Source organism: Neolamprologus brichardi, chromosome 7 (assembly GCF_056152115.1).
Source record: "Neolamprologus brichardi isolate AB-2024 chromosome 7, ASM5615211v1, whole genome shotgun sequence".
Taxonomy (NCBI): Eukaryota; Metazoa; Chordata; class Actinopteri; order Cichliformes; family Cichlidae; genus Neolamprologus; species Neolamprologus brichardi.
Window position 1 is genome coordinate 31,334,290 of NC_142110.1, and position 27,338 is coordinate 31,361,627.

The window sequence follows — 27,338 nt, forward strand, 5'->3', positions numbered from 1 at the left end:
TGGACGACCTCCTTTTTAACACTGCCTGGATCTCTCTGTGTCTCCCTCTCTGTTTTATGTCCTATCAGGCTTCAATAGCAGTATAAAGGTCACTACTGAAATGCCAGCAGCCATGTCAGCCAGTCTTTCTCTCTGTGTGATGGCTTTGTGGAGCCTCGTCTAATCTTTCTTTGTTTCGGTGGAAAATAATTGACATGGAGGAATCCCTAATCTTTGTTTCTTTACTTCTGTCTAGAGGAGGTGATCTTAAACCAGTCTTTACACCATGTCTGTAATCCTATAACGCTGCGCTGAAATGTGGATAAAGAGATAGCATGATCTGCTATTAACTGCATGATTCAGTTTAAAAAAAAAATCCTTATTTAGCTTAAAGGACAGCCGCTGCCTACGCGAAAACCTGTAGTGATCACATATGTGTCAGGAGTATCAGAACAGCTGAGACACACTTTTTCTAAAACTGCAGCTGTGTGTTTTTATGCGTCTCTGTGGCTTTTAAACCCCAAAACACACTGCGCCAAAAATTGGTCCACCCCAAGGATCGGGTCCCGACACAAACAGGGAGGAACTCAGAGTCAAGTAGCCCATTTATGTGAAAAGGGAAAGACCATCTCTGAATCGAGGAGGGGGCCCAAGGGTACATCTTTCACCATCTTACAATGCTGTGATTGCAGCCATCCCCGAACTCTCTGTGAATGGTACTCATGGCCATTGATCAGTGGTCTTCGATCAATGGTCATGACAACTTGCATATTTATGATCAAGGAACTGACCTCACAGCCCATTGTTCCTTCAGTGGGCTGGTTTCAGATATTGTGGAAATGTACTGTTTATAAGATTGGGGAAACCTGCAGTCAGCTGAGACTGAAGAAGTCACTTGGATTATGACGAAACGTTTCTCCCACTGAAAACGTCCAGGTGAACAGAATTAGCCTTTTGGGATTCATGTCATAAGGTTTCTAAAGTAGCCACGCATCATGCGGTCCTGCATATGACCGTGTGTCAGAAAAGGAAATTAAAACTCCCAGTGATGCATTTAGAAACTCCCAAACTTAGGACACATTGAGTGGACAGCGAGTTCAAGTGACCCTTTGCACTGCAGCAGAGGAGAGAAGCGACACCCTCGCAGAAACTCATGAGTCATGTATTCTGTTATTTAACAAATACTGAAAGTCTACGCAGTAGCAGACTAACACTCAGTCTAAACTGACGGCCGCTTTGTCACGAGCTGAAAACAGTGAAATGTTGTCACGTGTCTGCAGATCTGCGTCTATAGACAGACACATGACGCCTCAGCTGCCTCCTCTCTCCTGCTCGCTCTCTCTCCGCATCTCTGCCTCCATCAGGACACGGAGCTCCGCCTCGGATGCTGCTGGAACTGTTTATCTGATTACCAGATACACGAGCTGCGCTTCCTTAAAGCGACACCCTGGCCTTAATTAATTACACTGCCAGTGAGAGAGAAAGAGAGAGAAGGAGAGAGAGACGCCGAGGATGCAGCGCCCACCTCCTCCCTGCAGGATGCCGCGAGCCGCCGCTTCATCTCCTGCATCGAGGTTATGAAACTGTAATCTGACCCTGCACGCCAGCAGGAAGACCCCCTCCTCTTCCTCCTCCCCCTCCTCCTCTCCATCCTGGGATACATCCACGATCAGTGCGTCACGCGGGTTTTTCTTCCGCTTTCTCTCTGCATCACGCTCAGCTGATGAAACTGGCAGCAAACGCACGTCCCTACAGCCTGCACGGCATCTATGGAAGGCGTTTTTAGGTCCGCGTGTGAGCGTCCTCTCTGCTGTGCTGGCGGCCTTCCTGTGTTTCTGCACTCCTGTTTCGCAGCCGGTACTTTTCCGCTCGCACGCAGCAGATGAAACCTCGACTCCCTGCCTCTGCGCTTCCTCCCCGCGTGGGCTCTGAGACCTGCGTCAAGCGCGCCTCGTCCTCTCCGCTTCCCCGCCGTCGCCGTGCCGCTGATGCGGTGCGCCTGGGTGCTCGCTTTCTCCTCGTCCTGGCCGGTTCCTGATCCTCTGGGCCGGAGGGCCAGCCTCCTCCATCGGGGCAGGATGGTACGGTTTGTGAGCGCGCTGGGGCTCGTCATATTCAGCGTGGCACTGCTCATCCTGTCTCTCATCAGCTATGTCTCCATCAAGAAGGACTTCCTGTTCAGCACCCCGAGATATGGACCCAACGGCGGACCCAGGATGTACATGTTCCATGCGGGGTTTCGGTGAGTCCAGGCCAGGCTGTGGACCTGCAGGTTGTTTGGATCGCAGCAGCTGAGTGTTTGCTTTTTATTTTCCCATCAGTAGGAAACCGTTTTTAGGCGCTGGTCACACTCAGGCGAAGGCCTCTCTGCTGGGTGAGGCCTGCCTGCTTTTTCATTTTTACTCAAGCTCATTTCCATAATTTACACTGAAGAATGTCCAGACATATGTGGACACCACATTCCCGTAAATAGCTTACATTGTAAATGTAAACAATGTCCACGAATTTAAAGTTGAATTAATACACTTAAACATCTATGCACCTTAACCTTCTCACTCATTTTTGTGTCCACACACTTGAGCTTTACATGTTTCATTTCATTTTTTTCTGAGTAATGAATAACTGCAGTTTTTATGACTTCCTCTTTGGGTTCAGTAATTTTGTAAATCAGTGCATTGGGTCTTTGTCAGAGGGGAAGCATTTAAAACAGTGTAACCAAGGAGGAAGTGCTAAAATCTGCAGTTCCTCCAAAGTCAGCAGTTCCTAACTGCTGACCCCAATTCCTCAAAAGTTGTGAATCTGTGTAAAGTGTAAAAAATAATAACAACATAATAATAACATGATTTACAAATCTCATAAACACAAATCTAATCTAATGTTTAAACTGATCCAAGACTGGATAAGAAACACATTAGCTCATTTTGAATTTGATGGAAGGAACATGTCTCATGGTCATGCTTAACTCTGTAGCATCCCCTCTACTTTTAACATTGGTCTGTAACCTGGAACTGACATATGGAAAACATCCATCCATCCATCCATCCATCCAGACATGTTCCAGACATATTTTTCTCCAGCCACAGTTTCTCCTGTGGATCCTGGGGTGCTCCCCGGCCAGACGCAAAATATAATCTCTCCAGAAGGTTCTAGGACTACCCCGGGTTTTCACCCCAGTGCCCAGAAGGCATCCTATTGAGATGCCATATACCAACCTTAGCTGGTACCTTCTGACATGCAGGAGCAGCCGCTGTACTTAAGATTCTTCTGGAAGTCTGAACCTCTTACCTTTCCATCACCTGAGAATAATATCCCAAGATACTTGAACTTCCTTGCAACTCCCTTGCTTGAGGCGACTTCTCAGTTTTGGGTTTTATAAACTGCTCTCACCTTTTCTGTTTTGTCTCTTATGTGATAAGATTAATGCCACTTATGTCAGACAGCCAGCACAGGAAACAGCTGACATATCTCCCTAAAGTTGAAAAAAACAAAACAAAACAAAACCCACATGAGATCCGTAATGAATATATTTATATAACTGAAAAGAGAACATCTATCTCTACGTGAAAAAACAGGAGCATGACTTCCTCTCTCTTCTGTTAAATTTCCAGGAAGTCAAGGCTACAGTTTCTAGCACCTGCAGCATGCTCTTCCTCCAAAATCTAAAATTATTTTCACTACAGATGTTGCTACAGATTAAATTTATAGCCTCCCGGTTTCCCCGTCTTCATTCTAAGGTCAACTAAACTAAGAAAAGCCGAAACGGGGTCCACAGGCCCACAGAGCGTGGTACATCCTGTTTACTGCTAATGCTACTCCTGTACTTGCAAGTGCAGGTAGGACTTCTGTATCACCCCCTGATTAGGTGAAAACAGATGATGGTGGCAATTTGATCAAAACACTGCAGAGTTGGTTCAGCTTAACATTTTCTATCAAAGTGTCCGTTTGTTATTGATCAATTTGCAGTTAATACACCATAGAATGACACTGACTGCTTCCTAACTCATCACTGGTGGAAGGCGTTTTTTTCCCCCACTGAATAAGGAGACAGCTTTGTCCTAATAAACCGATCTAAATGTGGTACACGTTAGTGTGTTTTCCAGTCAGTGTGAGTGTGTGTCAGCCTGAAGAAAAACAGGGCATCTGTCACTTAATCCCACAGCTGTGAACTAGATCAGCGCTACTCACTCTCATTTACTTTTATAGGTTTTATTCTAATGAAGGAAGACGTACGTTTTGCTCTTATAAAAAAAAACCATTTGCATTCATCACCACTTATTACACCCAATCAGCTACATGTTAATGCAAATATCTAAATCAGCCAGCTACGTGTCAGCAAGATGACCTGCTGAAATCCAAACCAAGCATCAGAATGGTGAAGAAAGGTCATAAAGTGACTTTGAATGTGGCATGGTTTTTGTGTTGTCAGACAGGCTGGTCTGAGTATTTTAGAAAGTTCTGATCTGCTGGGATTTAACTGCACAACCATCTCTAGGGTCTACAGAGAATGGTTTGAAAAAGAGAAAATATCCAGAGAGTGGCAGTTCTCTGGGTGAAAATACCTTGTTAATGCCAGCAGCAGAAGACAGGGTGTCACTCCTCTCAAATAATAAGAAGAATCTGAGGCTACAATTTGCACAGAATGTTAGAAAAACATTGACTTGTCTGATTAGTTTGGATTCTGTTGTGGTGTCTGGATGAAACGGTCAGAATTTAGTGTAAACAACGTGAAAACATGGATCCGACCTGTCTCTGATCAATGGTTCAGACTGATGGTGGTGATAGTAGCGGTGGAATAGTGTTGTGGATATTTTCTTGCCACACTTAGAGCCCCTCAGTATGAACTGATCATTATTTAAACGCCACAGTCCACCTGAGTATTGTTGTTTATCATGACCATCCCTTTGTAAGTACAATGTACCATCTTCTGATGGCTGCTTCCAGCAGGATAACGCAAAATGTCATAAAGCTCATTTGTGCCGCAAAGAATTAAAGCAGTTCTGAAGGTAAAGGGGTGTCCAAACTATAATATCAAGGTGTACCTAATAAGAAGTGTATATTCCCAGTGTTTACGCAGGACTTCTGGCTAATATATGAACCAAAGACATCAGTGGGTTCATCATAAGTGGTTTATTTAGTCATCAGTCATTTAGACACACTCAGATTACAAAGTTTTCTCAGATCTGACCTCATCTGTCTCCAATTTCCAGGTTTTATACTAATTCTACGCCAGTAATGTGTTCATTGTATAAAAGTGGCAAAATTGATGTAAATCCTCATACAAGCCAGTATTACAGCTACTGTCAGGTTTGTCTTTAAAACATTATTCCTCATAAAGACTGATTATAAACATTAAGGATTAGCTTGAGTTACATTTACTGCAGGAACTTACAGTCTAAATACAATGTAAAGTGCATTTCCACAACATTAATTTCATCAGTACAACAACATGTCATCAGTCATGTCACACTCGCTGCTCTGTAGCTTCCAAATTATCTCTCCTCTTCAGTGTTAAGCTGATCTTCCTACAGATGTTTCACATTCAGTAAGGGGGGTGGGGAGTATTTGTGAACCGCTGGAAAGTTTTTAAAGTGAAACATCTGTGCAGAAAGTAAAACATCCTAATAAATAAGCTGTCTCCCTACGGTGGCCCCTAGAGACAAAGCATGTGCAAACTCCAAAACACATGCAAAATCCAAAACACGTACAAAATCCAAAACACATGCAAACTCCAAATCACAACGGAAGTGCTCCAGGACACTAGGGTCAGTGATGAGCTCGATTTGCAAAATAAACAGCAAGTTTGTTGCAAACACATGAGCTGTATGGGACGGTCTAGTCTCCGTGGCGCTTCCCAGGTTGCCTAGCAACCATGATACTAACCGCTGGAAACGTGTCATACAACTTTGTTTGACAGAAATGAAGGAGAACATATTTTTTTTCATTTGTTTGTTTGTTTCTACAAGAGCTTTGTGTGATTTGATAAATATCTGAGGCTGAGACCACAGGACAGTAAAACATGATTTTTGGGCTTCATTTCTGTACTGAACAGTCATTTAAGATTAGCTAGTAAATAACAATTAGCTAATATTGTTCATGAGACCAAAGTCATATCACTTTGGTAATGTAAATGTAATATGGCCAATATTATAGTTATTATATTAGTCATTATTAGCTATTACAGCAGTGAACATGAACTCTGTGTCAAATACTGAGCTTCAGTACAGATTCAAGTTGCAGTTATTTACATGTCTTATCACCTTAAATCTTCACTCAAAGACAAGTATATAGGAATGACTGCCAAATTTATTTGCCACTGAAGCAGAAGGATGGCATCTGAATAAAACCTTTCTTGACATGCCTAGATGACATTAAAGCTTGGTTGGCTCTAAACTTTTTAAATGTGAATGAAAAGAAAACAGATTTGTTGGTGTTTGGACCCAGTGGCCCCCGTGAGTCCTCTTCTTTTGATTTGGAATCCCTGGAAGTTTATTTTAAACCTGTTGTTACTGCCCTTGGTTTTAAGTTGGACCAGTAAGTAGTCCAGTTTTTATCATTTAAGGCAACTGGCACGAGTGAAATCTTTTCTTTCTAGGCAGCACTTTGAAACCGTGATCCATGCTTTTATTTCTTCCCCTGTGGACTACTGTAATGCACTTTATGTGGGGGTCAGTCAGTGGTTACTCTGACGTCTGCAGCTGGTTCAAAATGTATATTGACAGTGCATATATAGCTGTATCATATATAAGAGACAAATGTTGTTCCTTCAGTATGTTGGCATTACTAAATTTGGCTCATTGCTTACATATATTTATAAAAAGAAAATGTACAAGCTGTGAAAACTGTTTCTGATAGAATGAAGAGCAGACTGATATATGAAATATTCCTTTATTGGGTGAGAAAATCAGACCATGTCATAACTGCTTTAAGTCATAACAGAATAGATATCAGAGCCTTAAACAGGCTGACTTCTGCTAAATGGGTCAAACTGGGCAGAAAGTCTACAAACACATAACATCCTTATAGAATATGATGTAACACTATAGATCAACTTACCTCAGAATATATAAAGCATATAAACAATTACTGTCATGGTCCTGGGTCGGTGACCCAGCGCTTTCAGTTCATTATTGTCACTTTTCTAGTTTGTTCTGATTTTGTATTTGTTCTTAGGGTTTGAGTTGTGTGTTCTATCATCCCTACCTGTGTCTCTCCTCTGCGTTCTGATCGTGTCCCCAGTTGGTTGTGTAAAACAGTCTGTGTGTTTCCTGTTTTACTTTGTAGGTTGGTGTCTCGTTATGTCCATTAGTTCCAGCTGTGTCCCCGCCTGTCTGCCATTTCCTAATTACCTGGTGTGTGTATTTATAGTGCGTGTCTGCCTGTGCTCCTCGTCGGCTCGTCTGTGTTTCATGGTGTCCTGTTCCTCGTCTGCGTCTCTCTGCCACTCACCTCGTTCGTATGATCTCCGGTTTGTTATTTAGCTCACCCAGTTTAGGTTTATGTTCTGTCCTGCCCTCAGTTGTGTTATTTGTGCACTGTAAATAAACCCTCACTCATATCACCATATCGGCTGTCTGCATTTTGGGTCCTCCTTTTCCTCCACACCACACGGCTCACCCCGCCAGCCGTGACAATTACAGCAATATGATGCAACAAACACAGCAGTACTACTAATCCAAAATACGCAAAGCTTCATAGAACTGAAACAAACAATTATTTTTAGCTCCATTCTGCTGCTGATACATACTTTAGGTTTCTGAACATTAAACTTGTTTCTGCCTTTCATAGTGTGTAACTTGAAGGCCCTGAGTACTTTCTCCCACACTGCAAACACTGGAATGCTAAAATTATTTGAACATTACCTAATAAGACTGATTAAGGACAGGCAATTAGTTATGTTAAACTTTCCTAGCAGTCCTTCACAAACAGGGAACAGTCTGTCTATTCTCTCCATCTGTCAGCTGCTGCTGGCTCTTCCTCCTCCTCTTCCTCACACACTGCTGAGTTTGTCCTGGTGGATCATCAGGGGTGCAAAGCCTCACAGATGATGTGCAGCAGTGGGTCCCTCAGTCTGTCCTCACTCTGGACACTTGCAGGTGTCACACATAGAAATCAAATGTGTGATAAGCTGCAGGATTCAAACACAAGTGTAACTTATAAATACATGTTCATCCTTTTATTCCACAATCAGAGAGAAAGAAAAAGAGAGAGAGAGTGCAGGACAGACAGACAGGTGACAGTCTCAGGTGTATACACTGCTACACAACAGCACAAGAGGAGGAGGATTGTGTTATTACGAAACAAGAAGAGTTCCCAGATGGTACAGTGGACACATGTGTGACTCCTGTGATTAAAGCATCTTTCTTTCAGCTTAACGAGTGAACCGTCAGCTCGTTCAAACACGCGTTAAAGTCCATTTGGCTCGACACCACCGAACAAAGGCAGCAATATAACATAGCTAACATTAACAGTGCAGTGAATCCTGCTTGTGCCGTGATATTCAGGACTGCAAACCGAGCAGCATCACTGACGTTCAGCTTGTTGTGTTTGTGGATATATGACTGACTTTAATTATCCACAAAATCATCACATTCTCTGTAAGATTAAGGTCGACTATTGAACGGCGTATATTTTGAAGTAAAGGCTTTAAAACCAAGTTAGTACAAACATCGCTAATGTCACATAACTTTCCCGACATGTGGCTAACAGTAATGTTTTAATGTTCTTCATTATAAAAACATTTGCGCATAAATAAGTGACATAATATTCAGTACTTACTTCTGAAAGTTTACTCTTCGGCGGCTCCGCTTCCGCTGTTTTTTTTTGGCAAAATTATCCACACCACCGCCGCGCTATGAAGTCTGGGATATGTTGGGCCATGAAGGCTACACCGACCCATCCTTAAAATTCAGGACTCATTTGAGGGCCGCATTTCGAGCAGCCTTTGAATTGGGACAGCCTTCGTCGTGTTGCTGTGATGTAATCGGCTTTAAAATGCGGCCTTTAAGGCTGCAGACCCCAAATCCGGTCATTGGTACTTCCTGGCTTGTGTAGTTACCAGTGTTGGGTAAGTTACTTTAAAATAGTAACTTAGTTACATTCCTAGTTACTTCGATCAAAAGTAACTCAGTTACTTCAAGTTACTCGTTACTTTCAAAGTAACTAGTTACTAGGGAAAGTAACTTTGGTTTTACTCAGAATTCTCTTGTTACTGTGTTGCTTCCACAACTTTGCCAGTCTTCTAGCTTGCTTACTTGCCACAAGTGCACTGTGCCACCTACCAATAGAAAGGAAAAGATAATGTGCATATTTCCACGAGAGAAATCCCACACCTGGACCGTCGTTGACCGCTGCCATGATTCTAGCCTACGTCACAGCGTCATGTGCGCCTTTTACATCCAACACAAAAACTGCAGTCGTGATGCTTTGATTGTACTCAACTTACTGTACTGTTACTCGGAAATTCTGCCTTCTGAATAGGAAGATGTAGGTAACACCAGACTGCAGATGAGCTGCATACAGGGCTGGACGGGGACAAAAAATCGGCCCGGGCATTTTGACTAGAGACTGGCCCACCATTATAGGAAAAATCATAAAGCCTTTGAATGAAAACAAACGCTGTTGTGACAGTGATGTACACTGTTTTGATGGTATATATGCATCAATCGTTTGTTGTAAGATTGAGATAATTATTTTTTAAAAGCTAGACATTTTAAATGAGAATAAGAAAGAAAAGTATTTCTTTGTGCCCACCTCTCCCTGTTAATGCCCTACCTGGCCCCCCTGGCAAAACTTTGCTAGATCCGCACCTGCACAGTTACCAGCTGTCAACTACCTAAAAAGGATCCTGGTGTTATTTGTCTCTCAGAAACAGTTCATAACTTCCCTTCAACTCATTTATGTCACCTAAAAGGTAAACCTGTTTCTCCATCACCTGTTCAGCTCTGATGATTCAGTAAGGACATCTCCTGGTTTCATCTTCATGTTTCCCTCTCACCAGATAACCAAACCGATATCATGACCAGCAGCTTTTTTGCAGCTGTGGCTCCAGCAAACATCAGCTGATACTAGAAATTAATATTAAATCAATTCTAACAACAGCTGATCAAGCTTAAAAGTGCTGCTGTTGTTTAGCGCGACATCGGCTGGTTTCCTCTTTCTGGCGCAAAGTGGGCGATAAACAAACAAGAGAGCCGATCAGCTGATCATTGATCAGTTTTCATGATTGAAGTAGAAACAGGAGAGGGAGGTGGGAGAATGAAAGAAGAAGAGGCAGCTGTGCAGCAAAGACACAGAATAACTCCAGCTTTGTGTCTTTTTCATTGTAGCTGAATTACGGGACAAACTGTTCCTCTTCGCCTCAATAAGAAACGCGTAATATTTTCTCTGAATACCAGACGGGACGGTTGGCAACTCTAATAACTTATGAACAAAATAAAGTTCAACATCATTAACTTCAACTTCATAGCACCCACCCAGCTGTATAGAAACTCCGTCATGCTAGCTAGTACGCAGTATGGAAAAAGTCAGAATAACGAAAATAAACTCCACCTAAACTTGGTTTATATCTGACCCAGATAGACTGCAGGTCACAACTTCTTACCTGAAGTTCAGTTCACACTTGGACCGGCGGCCGCCTCGGGTCTCTTTTCCTTCTGCGTCCCCTTTCCCTCATCCACCTGCTGCCTCCACCACTTGCCAATGTTACAGAATCTGTGGTGGAAGCTCCGTGATAGCCACCACACGAAGTAACGAGTAACGACCCTATCTAAATCCCAGTAACGACTAACGCGTTCCTGATTTTGGCATAATAACTAGTTACCGTGTTCGTTACCACAATAATAACGTAGTTACTGTAACGCGTTACTTAATAACGCGTTAGTCCCAACACTGGTAGTTACTAGGTAACAAAATGGTAAATGGCCTGTATTTGTATAGCGCTTTACTAGTCCCTAAGGATCCAAAGCGCTTTACACATTCAGTCATCCACCCATTCACACACACATTCACACACTGGTGATGGCAAGCTACATTGTAGCCACAGCCACCCTGGGGCGCACTGACAGAGGCGAGACTGCCGAACACTGGCGCCACCGGGCCCTCTGACCACCACCAGTAGGCAACGGGTGAAGTGTCTTGCCCAAGGACACAACAACCGAGACTGTCCAAGCCGGGGCTCGAACCGGCAACCTTCCGATTACAAGGTGAACTTCCAACTCTTGAACCACGATTGCCCAAAAGCTCAACACTGCCCCTAGCGTCCTGGAGCACTTCCGTTGTGTTTCGGGGTTTGCATGTGTTTTGGGGTTTGCACGTGTTTTGGATTTTGTACGTGCTTTGTCTCTAGGGGCCACCGTAGTCTCCTGTATACAGTGCTTAACACATTCATTAAACCACCAACAAATGTAAAGTTTATACCACAGCTGCCCTAAATTGTCAGTAGTGGTAATAACCAAAAATCATTTTTATATTTCTGTAACCATCGATACACCTGTGTGCACAAGCTGTTAATCAAAATTATATTTTTAATTCTAAAATATTATTATTGCTATCCCCGAAATTTCAAATGTACGCCTAAAAATAGTAAAGCACATTATTATTATTTAATCAAGATTACAGTTTTACTTGATTACTTACTTCCTGAAAAGAAAAAAATGTTTTAGTGGTTGAATGTTATTTGTGATTAATTTGGAATTTTACAGAAACTTTACAGAAACAGCAAAAGTACAGAAACTTTGCTCATAAAAAAGTGAAGGGAAAAAAACTGAGATTAACTTGGGGGATGTCCCCTTCCAGGTCATCTCTTTGTGCAGCTTTACACAGCTTCCTGCATAGCTCCTTTCCAGTTTTCACCATTCATTCGTCTTAGATTTGATGATTAGAGCTAAAACTCTGCCTCCGACCCCATGAACAAAAAGTGGCCCACACAGCCCAGACCTTGGAGGTGGCCAGGTGTGCCCAGTTTTCTAAACTGGATTCCCAGCTATTTTAGCGACTTATGTTTCATGTTTTGATTGGTTCCTTAAACTTTCCTTTCAGCCTGTTGTGTGGCAGGTCTCATCTGGAGATGTGGTGTGGTTTGCTTCCAATCAGTCACACTGGCGCCACCTGGGCCCAGTCTGGCAGTGCTCTAAGCCCTCAGTGTGGTTCTCCACCCTCAGCCACCTTTTGGATGTTGTTTGGTCTTTTATTTGATTTTCTACACTACACAACATTTCATACACCATTTATTCACTCAAGCAATCATTTATACCACTGATTGCATTGATTACACACACCAGTTAGTTTAAGTTCTTTCCTTGTTTCCTTAATTTGAAATAGTTTAATTGGCATTTGTGTGTATCCCCCTTTTTGTCCCTTTTGTTTGGGCTGGGTGGTGAGATTTCACACCAGTGCTGGAGAACTAGAGCCCATACAAGTAGCAAACAAAAACCTGGATGATATCGAGGACTACCATAACAGTGGCCTGGCCAGCAGTTGGTGTGGACCGGGGGTGGCTGGTCAGCAGCTACTGATTGACAGACCTGATGGATAAAAATATAACTAAGAAAGAATGATAAAAAAGTCACCAAATATACAAGTGTGTGTGAAACAATGAACCACAGTATCAGTAGGTCTAATGCACTTAAAAAGGTGTTGACATTTTTCTGTCCAGTCACGCAGCAGACAGTCATTTATCTTAGAATATGAACAGAAAACATCAGGAGCTGCTTTTCACAAAGACTGATGGCAGAAATCACCTGTGCTAAAAAAAAAAAAAAAAAAAAAGGAAGAAGAAGCAGGTTTTAGTAGGGACAGTGCAGCTGAACTCCACAGAAATCTGTAAATCTTTGCTGTCCGACATGTTGGGTCATGTGCAATCTTCAAACAGCGCAGGTCTGATGAGGGCTCTGTAGGCCGGCCGTCCTTGGCTGATTTGATTTACAACACGAGTGCCGCATTCATTTTCCTCCCGCCTGTAATAATTTTCCCCCTCGCTTGCTGCCATCGCAGGCCAAGGTTACGTTCAGAGTGAGTTAGATGTGGAGCAGAGCAGCATTTTTAAAAGAAAGCAGTTTGTTAGTGGACAAGTTTCTTGTCATGTTGTTGCAGCGTGAGCCCTAATTTATCATCAGGAACTTGGTGATTGCTCTGATCACTGTGCAGCCATATTGGATGGAGAAGGTTTTAGTCCATGTCATGGACTTTCTGCCTGCCAATCAATTAACAAATATTACAATTCAAATGATATTAGTGATGATGATCTTTGCTGTTATATCTTAATCAGGCAGAAAATGTCACTAGTTTCTCATTGCTTTCTTTCTGAAGAGGAGTGAAAGCAATGCCACAGCTTCTGAAAGTAAATCATTCTGATGAGCTGTTTTGTTAAGATATAAATAATCTCAAGGTTTCAAGCTATCTCTCAAATCACCTGCTTTGTATACAGTAACAAACATAGCTAGATGCAGGGAGCTATAGTTATGGAGCTTTTCTTTTTTTGCATAGTCTCTACATGTGATGTAATCTCAACCAAGAGCTATCTCACTCAAAACCACATGTACCAGCCTCTTAGTTGTACTCGCTGAAACATCAGAGGGTTAAAAACATCTCTCAGACTCTTGTAACCGATCCATCTTGCCAATGCGGAAGTTTCTTAGAAAAAAAAAATGTTGATTGAAAATGCCTGTTTTCACTTTCCCATTACAGTGAAAGTATTTTGTTTAAATCTGTGCTTTGTTGTGTGTGATGATTGGAGGTCTTCTTATTTTTGATACTGCTGTCACAGTTATAAATGTGCTGTTGAGCCATTTAGATGATTTGCGGTGAGTATTTGAAACGCACTATAGCCTCTGCATGCCTGGTCTCCAGCTCCAAAGTCAAGGGTGTCATTTGAAATGTCAATGAAGAACGAGTGAGTTATTTATCTTTTCTTTTTGTTTCACGCCCCTCCTGCAGTGAGAGGCCACCTCGCAAACCCGACCTGAGGTGAATAAAGAGTGCTGATGCTAAAAACGGAAGGATGCAGTGCAATCCTTTCTTTTTTTATATCCGGGTTTATGTCAATCACATATGTATCAAATGGGTATATGTATGTCAGTCGACTGCTGTTAAAGCTTGACCTGCCAGCCTACTTACCATCTTTCAAGTAAATCACACACACACACACACATATATATATATATATATATATATATATTAGATGTATATTTGTATATTGTAACCGTATTCAGTTTAAGCAGAGGTTGCAAAATGATTCAGCATTTCATTGTAATCTGTGAGCATTATAATTTGAGCATACACAGCTAAATACATTCAAAAATAAGAAGTCTTACATACAAATTTACATCCTTTCCAACCTCCAGTTTGTAGAGCTTTAATGGTAAAAATTGTACTTCATGCTGATTCAGATTCAACTCCTAAACTGCAAAAAATGTCTGCAAAAATGGCAGATGCTACAGCAATGCCTGTGTTGCACAGACATAATAGAGGCCGAGCCACCAGTTCACTAGGGGAAAATGTGCATTCTCTAATTGGTGGCAAGTGACTAGGTGGCTGCAAAGAACTTTGTTATGATTGCTTTGGTTGCTAGCAGATTGTTGCCTGTAGTTTGCATGAAAGATGCCAACTTTTCTGTAAACACTTGCTAACTATTAGTGCCAATTTCTCGCATGGTATTAATAAAATATGGTGTAGTGGGATACACATTAGCCTAACATGGAAAAGGTCTCTGGTTCAAGATTAGAAGGAAACATAAATTCCTTTGGGGTTATGTCAGGAAGGGTATCTGGTTTTAAAGTCTAACAAAACAAATACGCAGAGCTACCTGCTGTGGAAATCTTGTGTTGCACTGTCTAGCTTCACTGCTGCTCAGAGAGTAGTTGGCAAGTGTTTGCAGACAGGTTGGTGTCTTCCATTCAAACTACAGGCAACCATCTGCTAGTGAAGAAAGCAGTCATAAGCTGTGTCCCAAAACATAGGCTGCATCCTTCGGAGGCCACATTTGAAGGCCGATTACGTCACAGCCAGGCAACGAAGGCTGTCCCAATTCGTCGACTGCTTCAAATACGGCCGACAAATGCGTCTTTCATTTCCCCAAATTTGAAGGATGGGTCGGCTGTGTCCTTTGTGGCCCACCATATCCCAGAATAAATAGCACGGCTCAGCCAATTTCAATTTCCAACAATGGCGGCCGCTACTAAGTTTTAATATTACTCTTATTACTCTTTCTGGGTCACAAAATAAACTTTTAACATATTTTCAGGCGAGAAAGTAGCTGTGTAAACTTCAAATATCTGCTTGGTTTATCAAGACATCGCATATTTGCAAAACTGCTCCGACGTTTTCGGAGACGTCTGTTACCCACCCGATCGATAGCTAGCTGGGGGGTTCAACGGTCACTCAATGCGGCAAGAGCAGCGGACTCCTGGCTTCATCATTTTCAGACCCTGCTGTCTTTCACTACTCAGGTTAAACATGATCTATAAGTCACTCGGATAAGTTAAAAATGTAATTTTTTTGGCTTTTTTCTGTGTTTTATTTGTTCCGGAGTAAATTGGTTTGGCTGAGATCAAAGTTATTAGATTAAATAAAACTTTATTAATCCATCGGGTGGGTTCCTCCGGGATTTTCACACAGCTGAATAAATGTCAAACAGAAAACTGATTAAACAGAAGTGTGAGACGGTCGAGAATTTCCACAAGTGTCCTGTTATATTTTAGATAGCAAGGAGCAGATGGTTGAGTTTATTAAACTCCACCGAGACAGTGGTTAAGCAAATCTGAAGGCTAGGCTGTCCTGTCGGTCTTCGAAGGACGCGGCCCACGTAGACTGCAAAGGCCGGGTCCTTCGAAGGATGCGGCCTACGTTTTGTGACACAGCTATATACTTTCAAAAATCTCCAGCAACTCCATGCCAACTGATCAGGGATTGCATATTTTCCCCTAGCAACCAGTCATTACTGGCTTGCCTGGTAGGACAGTCCAAGTTACCTCTTTTGCTTTCTGGAGTGTCCTAATGCAGTCACCTGCACGAACCTGGTTCTTCATGGAGGATAAACATCAAGGACTTCAAACAGTATTTGATCAACTATTATTTGCCTATGTCATACTAGAGACCTAAAATCTTGACATTTTGAAGTTTAGTCTGTGGCAGGAAACTAGTCTTAATGACTCAGTTTTCCCAGACAGGGATTAAGCCTTGGAATAAAACTTTCCAGTGGAGACCTTCATTGAATTTTTGTTTTAGTCTAGGCTTAATTCACTATATACAAAATGTCAAGTTTTCATTGCAAAAACCCGGTGTATAGAAATTATTTTAAAATACTTACCTGATGAATCTCTTTGTTGAGTCTAGGTTTTATTACAAATGTTCAGGACGATTATCATTACCAAGAAATTAAAGTTGAGGCTTCTTGCACTGCAAATAAAAATGTTCATCTTAACACGTTTGTTTTGTCATTGATGTGGAACAGTGTCTTAAAAGCATCCCAAACACAGACACAGTGAATGAAACTGTATTAGGCTGAACAGTCAGTATTTCCTCAATGTCACTATGAATAACTTGTTAAGATGGACAGAGTTGATGCAACTGTTTGGCTTTATTGCTCATTTTTCCACAGAACCCCGAAGAGTCTATTCTTTGACTAAACCAGATTTGCATGCAGGAAAGAGACTGAAAGTCTGCATTTACATTGAGCTGAGTGTAAATGAATGAGCTGTTTTTCACTGCAGCTGATTTCCAAATGAACAGAATGATAGATATTTGCAAAATAGCTCTTTAAAGTCTTGCACATTTCAGTAAGTTTCTTTTGGAAGCATTTTAGCTTTGTGGAGAAAAAGACAAAATCTGATTTATGAATGGCTTCTTGGAGAGTTCCCATCTACAGTTCCTGTCTTATTTATATTTTCATGTAATACTTTTAGCCATATTGTTTTTATTACTTTTATTAAAACATCACTGTAAAGAAGTTGTGAAACCAGCTGACAATCAGACAGGTTTTTAAACAATTCAGCATTTTTGGTTCCAGGTATTTGCTCAACTAAATATCATTGAGTATTTGTGGCTGTAGCAAGAAAGGCTGGCATGCATGCTGCATGCACGAGGTGCGATCAAAAGATGCTTGGCCATATCAGTGCAGTCCCTACTCATTAACTGGACTACTGGCCAGATTTGCATCCCATGCAACTTCATCTTTCTTAAACTTTCTTAAAAATGCGAATAAAAGTGGAATGACTAAGGTTTTGACACAGTGGAAGAAATCAAGTGCTTATTGTAGAAGGAGTCATGCTGACCTTGATGGAAAGATTGTTCAAATTTGATTTTTATTGACTACCTTAGAACTTTCTGATCACACCTCGCATACTTTGTGCAAGAAGACATAACAACATAACAGTGCAAGAAGCTGCTTCTCTGGATGGGCTCCAACTCCACCGCTTTGGACTGCTGCTAGTGACTGTAATCCATGTTCTGCTCTGCAGCTTTGGTGAGCTCAGCGTAGTGGCATCAGTTCCTTACCTTTTATGGATCACTGGGCAATACTCTGTAGTTGGTGGTATTGGACACTCTCTCTCCAGAACAGAACAACATTTACAGTCGCCAGCTGCAGTTCAAGGCACTTGTCGGTGTCTGAATGGTGCTGAGGACCCACCAGAGCACAAAGCTGACCAGCACGCAAGTGTTAAATGCTAGATGAAAAAAATTAGGAAATCTCAAAATACTTGGGCACTCATACCAGTATAATATGCATGTTTGAAAAAAAAAAAAAAGTCTTTAATAATTAGCTTATTCTTAAAAAACACGCCTGTTGACTTCATGTAAAGATATGCACAGGATGAATATTTCTGACACACTAAAAGTGTATTTAGTATATTTATTCTCAGACTGTTGCTGTACTATTGTACAGTTTCTAGTTTTATTCAGAAGCCACTAAGCCACAGTTTTTACTACCAAATAAAAATGTGTTTATATCCTGGCTTGTTCAAAACCTGCCTGATTGCCTGACTTTTTGTTATTATGTCCATTTGATGATATTCAAAGCTGCTTAATGGTTTACCAAAAAGCTAAAATGCTTCATAAAATATTTCTAAGTGCAACTGCATGATTTACTTTTATTAAAAAGAGGACCAAGTTAATTGACATGTCTCTGCCTCCTCTGTGTAGCTCCCAGTTGGCGATGAAGTATTTGGATCCAGCTTTTACTTCTCTGACCAACGCTCTCAGCGAGGACCTGCAGAACTCATCTAAATGGAGGCACAACAGCACTGCTTTTAACCAGCAGAGGTAGAACACATACACACACACACACACACACACACACACACACACACACACACACACACACACACACACACACACACACACACACACACACACACACACACACACACACACACACACACAAACTGTCTCCTGCATTGGTTTCTGATGGTCTTGAAAGCTTAACATGCTTTTAGCACTCCCAACAGCAAGTGTTAGTTGTGAAAAAGTTTGCCACATTTTTTGTGTTAGTGAAAGCTTTGGGTAGCTGTTCAGAAACACTTCACTGAATCCGAGCCCAGTATCACTTCTGTTTACTGATTGTGGACCATTTTGAAACTCTTATGGATTAGTGCAAAATATTTTTTGCTAAGTAAAAGCATGAACTTAAAATTCATCTAGTAGATTTTTCTTTGTGGATAGGGCTGCTACTGACCTATATTCTACAATACAAAAACATACAAGTCCAAGCTATGTGTAGTCATCGTGATTCACATTAAAGTCCAGAAGTTTGATGCTAATCTAAAGAAGTTTCAAGTCTGAAGTTAGAGCATCACTTAAGTCAGTTAAGTGTTTAGTCACATTTTAAAATACAACCTCCTGCTCTAAAACTGAAGGCACTTTTCTCAACAAACTCCTAACTGTTTAGTAAAGTTTGCTATCAGCCAATGAAGATATACCTTAAACCTCTTAAGATTCTTTTTAATGGCCACCAGGGGGCAATACCTGTGGTTGCAAGAAAGATTTTTGGTCCTATAGAAGTCTGCGGGAAATTGGCCTTCTAACCTGACCTTAGTAAATAGTTTCTTGATGAGTTTATGGGCTTAGTCAAACAATAGTCTCAGATTTAGGTTACTCAAGGCAATCCTACAATCAGATCTGCCTCTTGCTTCTCACATTTGGCTTCAAAAGACGAAGATGGTCATTATGAATAAACTCAGAGCCATCAAAGCAGGACTTTGGAACTGTGGTTGACATCATGTAGCTATATCCATCTTTTATACTATCTATGGTTATCACCAATTTTCAGACCCAAATCTATTTGTGTCAAAATAGAGTTCACTGTGCCGACACAAATACGAGATACAGGGTAAGAACTCTGGTGCCAGCAAAGTGGAGGGAGGAGAGCCTTTCTTCCTGAAGATCGACTACATATCAGCTTCCAGTCCTACTGCCATCACCTTGTCTTGTTTATTTATTTTTGTCCACCTGGAACAACTCCCAGCACACTTTCACTGCACATGCTTTTGTAGTGTTCTACCTGGCTGACTTTCTCTGTGTTGTCTGTTGTAGCTAAAAAAAATCTTAACAAGGCAACATATTTCCATCTTGCAGGAAGGAGATCTCTCAGTACATCGACATACCCCACAACTTCACGCTGACTCGAGACTCAGTCCGAATCGGTCAGCTGATGCACTATGACTACTCCAGCCACAAATACGTCTTCTCCATCAGCGACAACTTTCGCTCTCTCCTCCCGGAGGTCTCACCAATCCTCAACAAGCACTATAACGTATGTGCTGTGATTGGCAACAGCGGCATCCTCACTGGCTCACGCTGCGGTCCCCAGATTGAGAAATACGACTTTGTCTTCCGCTGCAATTTTGCGCCGACTGAGATCTTTAAAAAAGATGTTGGGCGTCGCACCAACATGACGACCTTTAACCCCAGTATCCTGGAGAAATACTATAACAACTTACTAACTGTGCAGGACAGAAATAACTTCTTCCTTAGCCTGAAGAAGCTAGATGGCGCCATTCTGTGGATCCCAGCGTTTTTCTTCCACACGTCGGCCACAGTGACGAGAACGTTGGTGGACTTTTTTGTGGAGCATAAAGGTCAGCTCAAGGTCCAGCTCGCCTGGCCTGGAAACATCATGAAATATGTCAACAAGTAAGAAAGAGCAGACTATTAAAGTACATCCAGGTGTTACATCATTAATATCTAGTACGTCATCAGTCCACATCTCCACATGTGATCACTATGTCATTAGTAGCAGTAAAACATTTTATAACTCTACTCATTAAAAATAAAGATGTATACTTAATATAAATTTGGCTGATCTCCTCTTCAGTGTCTTCTCCCTGTGCACCTCTGGACCTCTTCCAGATGAGGAATTTGCACTTATATTTGTATGTCTGTGACATACACTGTATTGTCTTCATTGTGTTATAAAAACAAAAACTCTACAACTTTAGTTTCACATTAATGAAGACTTCAAAAAGCCAAGCCAGAAGAGGAGCAGAGCTGCATAAGGAGGCAACCCTGATGGCCAAGACTGGCCAAATTAGGACTGGCCATCATTTCTGTGTGGAGTACCCTGAAGGGAATGAATGGTTAAGAAGATAGGGGGATGGTTTTAAGTCAGGAGTCTGTGTGGACAGATTTGTTTCTGAATATAACCCCCCAGTGGCCGTTAGATGAACTGCAGTTTTGGCCTTTTATTTTCTGAGGTTGTAGCTGAGTTTTTACAAATTTTGTTCTAGGGTACATATTTGTGTTCACAGTAATGAGGAAACATGTTCTTCAGTACAACAACGCAACTTATTGATGACTTTAATAGTTTTTGGACAACAGTAGGGTTGTTGGCTGATAGATTAATTTCTGGATTTTGGTCTTTAATTGATTTGTTTGACAAGGAAATCTCCATCATCAACCTGAACAGTAGGTTTACTAGATAACTTTTTTCTAAATATGTCTCGTCATTGGTAATTATTTACCTTTTACCTATGATGATACTCACATTTCATAAGGTTGTCAAAGTGACCTGTTGAAGTTCAAACTGAGCATCAGAATGTGGAAGAAAGATGATTTATCTGATGCTGAACGTGGCATGGCTGTTGGTACCAGATGGGCTCTGAGATTTTGGAAACTGCTGATTTGTGATTTTTTTCCAAACAACCATCTCTAGGGTTTCACATTATTGATAATGTTATTAGATCAATATAGACTAAAATCTAAAGGAATGGTTCCAGTATGTTTTTGAATCTATGCCATGAAGGATTAAGGCAGTTCTGAAGGTAAAATGGGGTCCAACCCACTACTTGAATTAGTCTCTGAGTTTATTGCATAGCTCATTAAGATTAACAACTGATCAAATTTGGTGCTTTCAGCTTGTTAAAAGTGGACATGCTCACAACTGGACTTCATTTCCACCCGGTTAGCTTGGTCGTCCCTGTCTCTTAGCATTTAAAGGCTGTAGCTATTTGTGCTTTCTCTCTGTCTGTGTTTTTAAATGTCCCTCATCCACCTCGATCCTGTTTAAAGAAACTAGTAGAAACTGGCTGACACGTGGCTGTTTTGTATTGAGCTGTATTCTATATGTCAAAAGAGGAGATTTAGGCTCCAAAGCCAGATTATAAGGAAACAGCTATTTAGTGAAAGGTATGGCACACAGCTGTAACAGTGTGTGTGGTGAGAGGGGGATTTAAGTTGGGTTCTTAGTGTTGTAGTGGCAGAATAGGGCTGCCCGTACAGTAGTCTAATCTTTACCAATCCCATTAAGTCTACCTGCTCTGGAAGAATTACCACTTTTAAGCAGCTCAGACGGCTTTCAGCGCTTTAAGGACTCTTGAAGCCGCTTTTGTTTAGGCCAGTTTGGAGAGTTTCCCCCTTTGTGATTCTGCAGAGCAAAACTGTCACATTAAAGCTTCAGCAGATTATGTCCTATCAATAGAGTCCTATTTTCAGAATTTTTGGGAATGATTTCTAGAAAAAAGCAGACAAAAGTGGACAGGATGATATTCCTTTATCTCCGTTTACTAAAATTCAGGTTTTTGCCTAAACTGTTCAAAACAAGGGGGAAATAACTAGGAACAAAAGCAGGAAGTTGATGCTAAAAGGGATCAAAACACAGCAACAACATTGCAAAAAAAAAGTACAAGGAACATGTCACAGATAAACTCAGTGGTTTGTTGCAAATCCTATTCTTTAATTCTAATAATTGTTTTGCATTTATTTGCCACTTAGTTATTAGGTCATAGCATTTTTCAAGTGTTTAATAGTAAAAGTGATGTAATTCACTTTAAGAGTGAATGAATAAAGTTGTGAGTGCCTGAATTATTAATTTAATCTGTGACTAGTCTCTTGTCATTCATACTCCACAGCTACTGGAAAACCAAGCAGCTGTCGCCGAAGCGCCTGAGCACAGGCATTCTGATGTACACGCTGGCTTCTTCCATGTGTGACCAGATCCACCTGTACGGTTTCTGGCCCTTTGGCTGGGACCCGAACACAGGCAAAGAGCTCCCCTACCACTACTACGACAAGAAGGGCACCAAATTCACCACCAAGTGGCAGGAGTCCCACCAGCTGCCTGCCGAGTTTAAACTCCTCTACAAGATGCACACAGAAGGACTGCTGAAGCTCTCCCTCTCCCACTGTGCTTAGGGATAAAACTGTGGCAGGTACCGTGCTCCTTCAGGCTCCGATCCAGCACTTCCACTGGCCGGAATTACAGAAAGGGTGAGACAAGCAAAGTTGGGACTCCTGCCGTTTAGTCAAAGGCAACAGCTTGACTGTAAGGCTGAGTTTGTGCAGTGGAGATCAGCCTGAGATACCAGAGCAAAGGCTCGTAATTGTGCGCTCAAGATGAACTGTAACAGCTCAATAAACAAGCAGTGTGTTAATTTTCTACTGCTCATAAATCTACAGCTGAACAGCACTGCGTTTAGTTTCATTTTACCACAGAAAGGTGGACTGTCATGCAAAAGCTGGTCTTCAGACGAGTGTCACAGTGCTGAATCGTTTAATAGCGTTTTAATTGCAATCAGGGTCTTTCACAGAACTAATGCAGACACATGCAACATAAAACAGCTCCATCCAGAAATGACAGCATGTAGGCCAATCAGATTCAAGCACATAGATCCAGGCATGGCAAAAAACATGATTTTGTGGCTGTTTTCAAAAATTGCAAAGTGCTGTCTTACGTTCGTTATATATTATACTAAACAGCTGTGTGGCGCTGGGGTTTGGTAAACCCTCAAACTCAGAGCTCTGACATTTTGGGGTTTTTATTTCTTTGGTTTCTTTGCTGTTTTTGGTCTGAAAACAACAATGCTGGGATCATCCGCATGTCAGGGACCACACTGACAAAGTCTGGAGGTTGGATGTATGCAGGGTCCTGACACTATCCTAGATTTTATTTTTGTACATTAGAGTCATATTAAGAAAAGAAGATGAAGCTTGATGAAGATGATGATGAGATCAAGTTACACAGTATTTTGCCTTTGACCAAGATACATTATCAGACTTCATATCTTTCTGTTTTCAAAACCTCTACAGTGCCACGTACAAAGGAGAACAAATGGAGGGACCAGGTTTGGCTTTCTTTGCTTCACCTGACAGCTCCAACATCATTATCAGTCTTTCCTTTTGCCATGTCTGCTGTTGTGCTATATATAAGAACGCTCAGTCTCTATATTTAGCACAGTGAAAGGATATAGTAGATCCTACAGTAGTGCAATCGGTGCCTGGAGAAGTCTCTTTTTTGTTTATTTAAGCAGCAGGTATGATATATAGTATAAACGCCCTGTGCTACAAGCACTAAAGTATGAAAAAATTTATTGCATTTGTACTTCACTCTCCAAAATCGAAGTAGTATTTTTTTAGTATTTTTCTGAGTTTGTGTCCATCTGATGAATGTAAATCAATTTGTCTTTCTCCTTTTAGTCTCATTAGCTCATTCCTTATTCCCGTTTCTACCCTGCTGTTTTTATTTGTTTGTTGCGTATGAGTGGTTTGTTAACCTTTGATTTCTAAAGTGAACCTCCTGCTAATATTAGAGCTATAAACAGAGTAAACCATGGAGTGAACGTCACTTTAAAAGATCTACTTTTAAAACAAATAACTATACGTTTCATAGGGATAGTAGGGCTGAGTAATGCTTTTGAATATCATTTAGGAAAAACAAGATAATTGGATTAAGTGTTGGAGATGGAGCCAAGACGATGAAAAGAGCTACTTTGGTCAATAAGATTTCTGTAGAAGAAGTAAGTTATGACAAGGTTTAGGAAAGGCTAGAAGCTCTGAAAGGCAGGTTGGTACAAAGCAGAGTTTGCTTTGCGGTCAAAAGCAATTCAATTCTCTCCAACTGTTTAAAATATTTAAAATTATTTATTTATTAAATTAAATAAATGCATGATTCTTGAATCAATAATCACATTAAATAATCACAATTACAAACAATCCCAAATCCCAGCTGATCTGTAAAGTTCGATCACAGACTGTATTTAAATGATGGAAATTGTGACGTCACAGTTGGTTAGTGCGGCAAGGAAGCTAATTTACCATATTAACTTTTTTTTTTTTTAAATAAATTCAGTATAACCTGAAACTGCCAACTGAGCCAAGTCATCAGAAAAGTGTTCACTTCACATGGCAAGAAAGCCAAACTGCTGAAGTTGCCCCTGACTGGCTTTTAGAAGTAATGTAGATTTAAGGTAATTCTGTATGGACCCAGAAGCTACGTCCAGCTTTTTTAAATGCAGTTTAAGAGTCCAGCCCAGCTAGAAAGAAATAAAAAGACATTAACTTAAGGTGACTAATAAAAAGTTAAATTAAGATGCATCAGCAAAGCTTCTTCTTCTGCTTTTACATGGAAAATAGTTCCTATTATATTTTATTCAAGTCCACTTTGATAGAAGTTGTGGCATTGTAGTGTAGTGCCTCCTGGATGACCACACGGGGCCTCGCCTTCTCCCTGTGATGATGAAATTTACATCACTTGAACCTTTTAGCTGCTTGTCTTTAGCATTGTTTTGGGCCACGTACAATTCACCACTTTATGCCAGCAACAACGAGACTTTTTACACTTTCAAAAAATCAGATTGAGCCACTAAGACATTCAAGAGGAAATTAGCATTGTCAGCACCATCGACACAATGTTAAAATCCTTGTTTGCTGTTTTGTAAAATGGGCTGTTTGGTAACATTTCCTCAGTGGTGTTTAGATTTACCTTGTTACTCAGTAAAACAGTGAACCTGCCACAAGTGAATGGAAAGAGTTTAAAAATATAGTATAAGAATAAGATGTGTTTATATTTGTGTTTATTTATTAGTTTTTTAAATCATGTCTTAATTTTATTTTGTGTAAAGGGACAACACTGGTAAATGTACAGGTTGTTCATTTTAGCAGGAAGACATGTGTTCCCTCTTCCATATTGTTTTTTTTTTAAAGAATGACGATGATGCAAGTCCAGATATTTGACTGACCACTGGTGGGTCCATTGAGACGCTGTTATTTTGAACCTTTACTGTTAGAAAATACTAGTAAGATAATGGAGAGCGCCTGAAGTGGTTTTAACCTCAATTTATGATCCAGAATCGGTAGATTAAAGGTTGTGACTGGCACGAGACTCTGTTGCTTATCTGTTGATGTAATTGTGGAGAGTTGAGACTTTAACATTGAGAGCAAACAGCTAAATAAGATAAAGTTATTATGAAGGGTTTTTTTGTGCTTACACAACAAAGTCTTTGTTTGTCAGCTTGTTCATTGGTTTTATAAAGTATAACAAGCACAAAGATAAGACAATTAAAATATCAATTTTCTTACTGTCATTAATCCTGGTTTGTAGTTGTTACAGAAATGTGCACATTTTTCACAGTATATCCCAGGAGGCACTTTTCATTTCATGGGAAAAATCCACCATCGATGTAAAGGTTTTGGCACTCTTGGCTTTCCATACTTATTTGCATCCACATACTCAGGTTTTTGTGAACAGGTACAGTTGTACAAACTTCTTTTATCATTACTTCCCTGAATGTTTTGTGGTATGTTAATCTTTTTCTTTTTCTTTTTTGCTGTTGCTTCTGTGTATGTGTGTTTACAAATCCATCAAATACTTTTTCATTTGTAGTTAATTAGAGATGATTTAAGACACCACATGCTACATGAGAGAAATTCCATCATAAGCATGTTTTGTTTTTAGGCACATCAAATATGAATTATATTTTTTTTTACATGCTTTTTATCTCCAAGGGAGAGTTGTGTCTTTGTGGATTTTTAATTTTTGCATTTTTTTGTGTTTTGCAAAAATGAGGGAAACTGGGACTAATTTTGTAATCTGCAGCTCAATTTTTGCTGGATTGCACTTATTTTTCCTTTTAGTGTCCTAAAAATTTTTTTCCAGAAAGAGTAAATATGATGTTTTAGGGAATTAAAGACATAGAGATTGTCGTTGTGAAGGTTATGACTTAAGCTGAGTTTTACAAGATGTTCTCATGTTTTATTTTTGTCTTTTTTCTTCTTTCTTTTGTCATCTTTTATTTTTGTAGTGTAAAATAATAGTAAAATATCAGGTAACAGCTTTTACAGAATGTATTTTTTCGCATTGTGAATGAAACTGAGGCCGGCTCCATTCACGTCCATGTCTTCAGAGACCAATGGAGGAAGATTCGTGCAGGAATAACATAAACTAGAACCACTTTTAGATATCATAAACAATATGCTGTAGATTTAATAATAAGTTTAAGTCATCCAGTACTTGAAAGAAACTATATCTACTCTGTATTTATTTCATTATTTAGTCATTAAATGAATTAAATGATCAGTTTGACAATGTGAGTGGTGTCTTCTTCTCCTTTGTTTGTTAAAAAGATGAAAACATCTTTTTCCTTCCTTAGTCAGCACAAACTGAAATCATCCTAAAGCTGGAAGCTGCTGACTGTGGTGGGAATAATAATCTCGGTCAGAAAATGTACAACGTTATCAGCAGTAAACACTGATTTGTCCACGTCGCACAGAGTAAAACCCGTTCAGTGACCTTTAATCTACACGAGGGAGGACACGGAGGTCCGTGTGCCATCACATGTTGACACGTCTAACGCACATCATTGCCTTCCAGTGAAATTTTTATAACTGTTATGCAAAACAGGGCAACAAATGGAGATGCAGTGGATAGCTTTGTTGCCTCCCAGCAGGAATATCCTGGGCCTGGGATTTTGGAAGTTCTTCATTCTGTCTGCTTCCCTCCACAGTTCGGAGATATCCATGCTAGGTTAATGGGTGATTCTAAATCTCTCTTTTAGCCCTGCACCAGACAGGCGACGTGTCCAGGGTCCATCGTTTGCCTTATGACAGCTTTGATAGGCTTCAGTCTCACTGCTACTTTGAATCAGATGAGTGATAGA

The 27,338-nt window shown here is 40.7% G+C and overlaps 1 protein-coding gene across 2 annotated transcripts; it reads left to right on the plus strand.

Annotated features, from left to right (window-relative positions):
• The first annotated feature begins 1,316 nt into the window (after positions 1-1,316).
• st8sia3 (ST8 alpha-N-acetyl-neuraminide alpha-2,8-sialyltransferase 3) lies at positions 1,317-26,772 on the plus strand. 2 transcript variants are annotated; one of them, XM_006782090.3, is made up of 5 exons: positions 1,317-2,221; positions 13,912-13,941; positions 18,115-18,234; positions 19,546-20,103; positions 22,317-26,772. In XM_006782090.3, the coding sequence occupies exons 1-5, from the start codon at positions 1,968-1,970 to the stop codon at positions 22,597-22,599; spliced, it is 1,245 nt and encodes a 414-aa protein (XP_006782153.1). In that variant the 5' UTR covers positions 1,317-1,967; the 3' UTR covers positions 22,600-26,772. The 2 variants fall into 2 exon arrangements, with proteins under 2 accessions (XP_006782153.1, XP_006782154.1); XM_006782091.3 differs by lacking the exon at positions 13,912-13,941.
• The last annotated feature ends 566 nt before the right edge of the window (positions 26,773-27,338 follow it).

Coding starts and splice junctions, on each gene's coding strand:
- st8sia3 (XM_006782090.3), top strand. CDS start 1,968: ATGCGGTGCGCCTGGGTGCTCGCTTTCTCCTCGTCCTGGCCGGTTCCT. Junction 13,942..18,114: donor CCTCGCAAACCCGACCTGAG/GTGAATAAAGAG, acceptor TCCTCTGTGTAG/CTCCCAGTTGGCGATGAAGT. Junction 20,104..22,316: donor ATCATGAAATATGTCAACAA/GTAAGAAAGAGC, acceptor CATACTCCACAG/CTACTGGAAAACCAAGCAGC.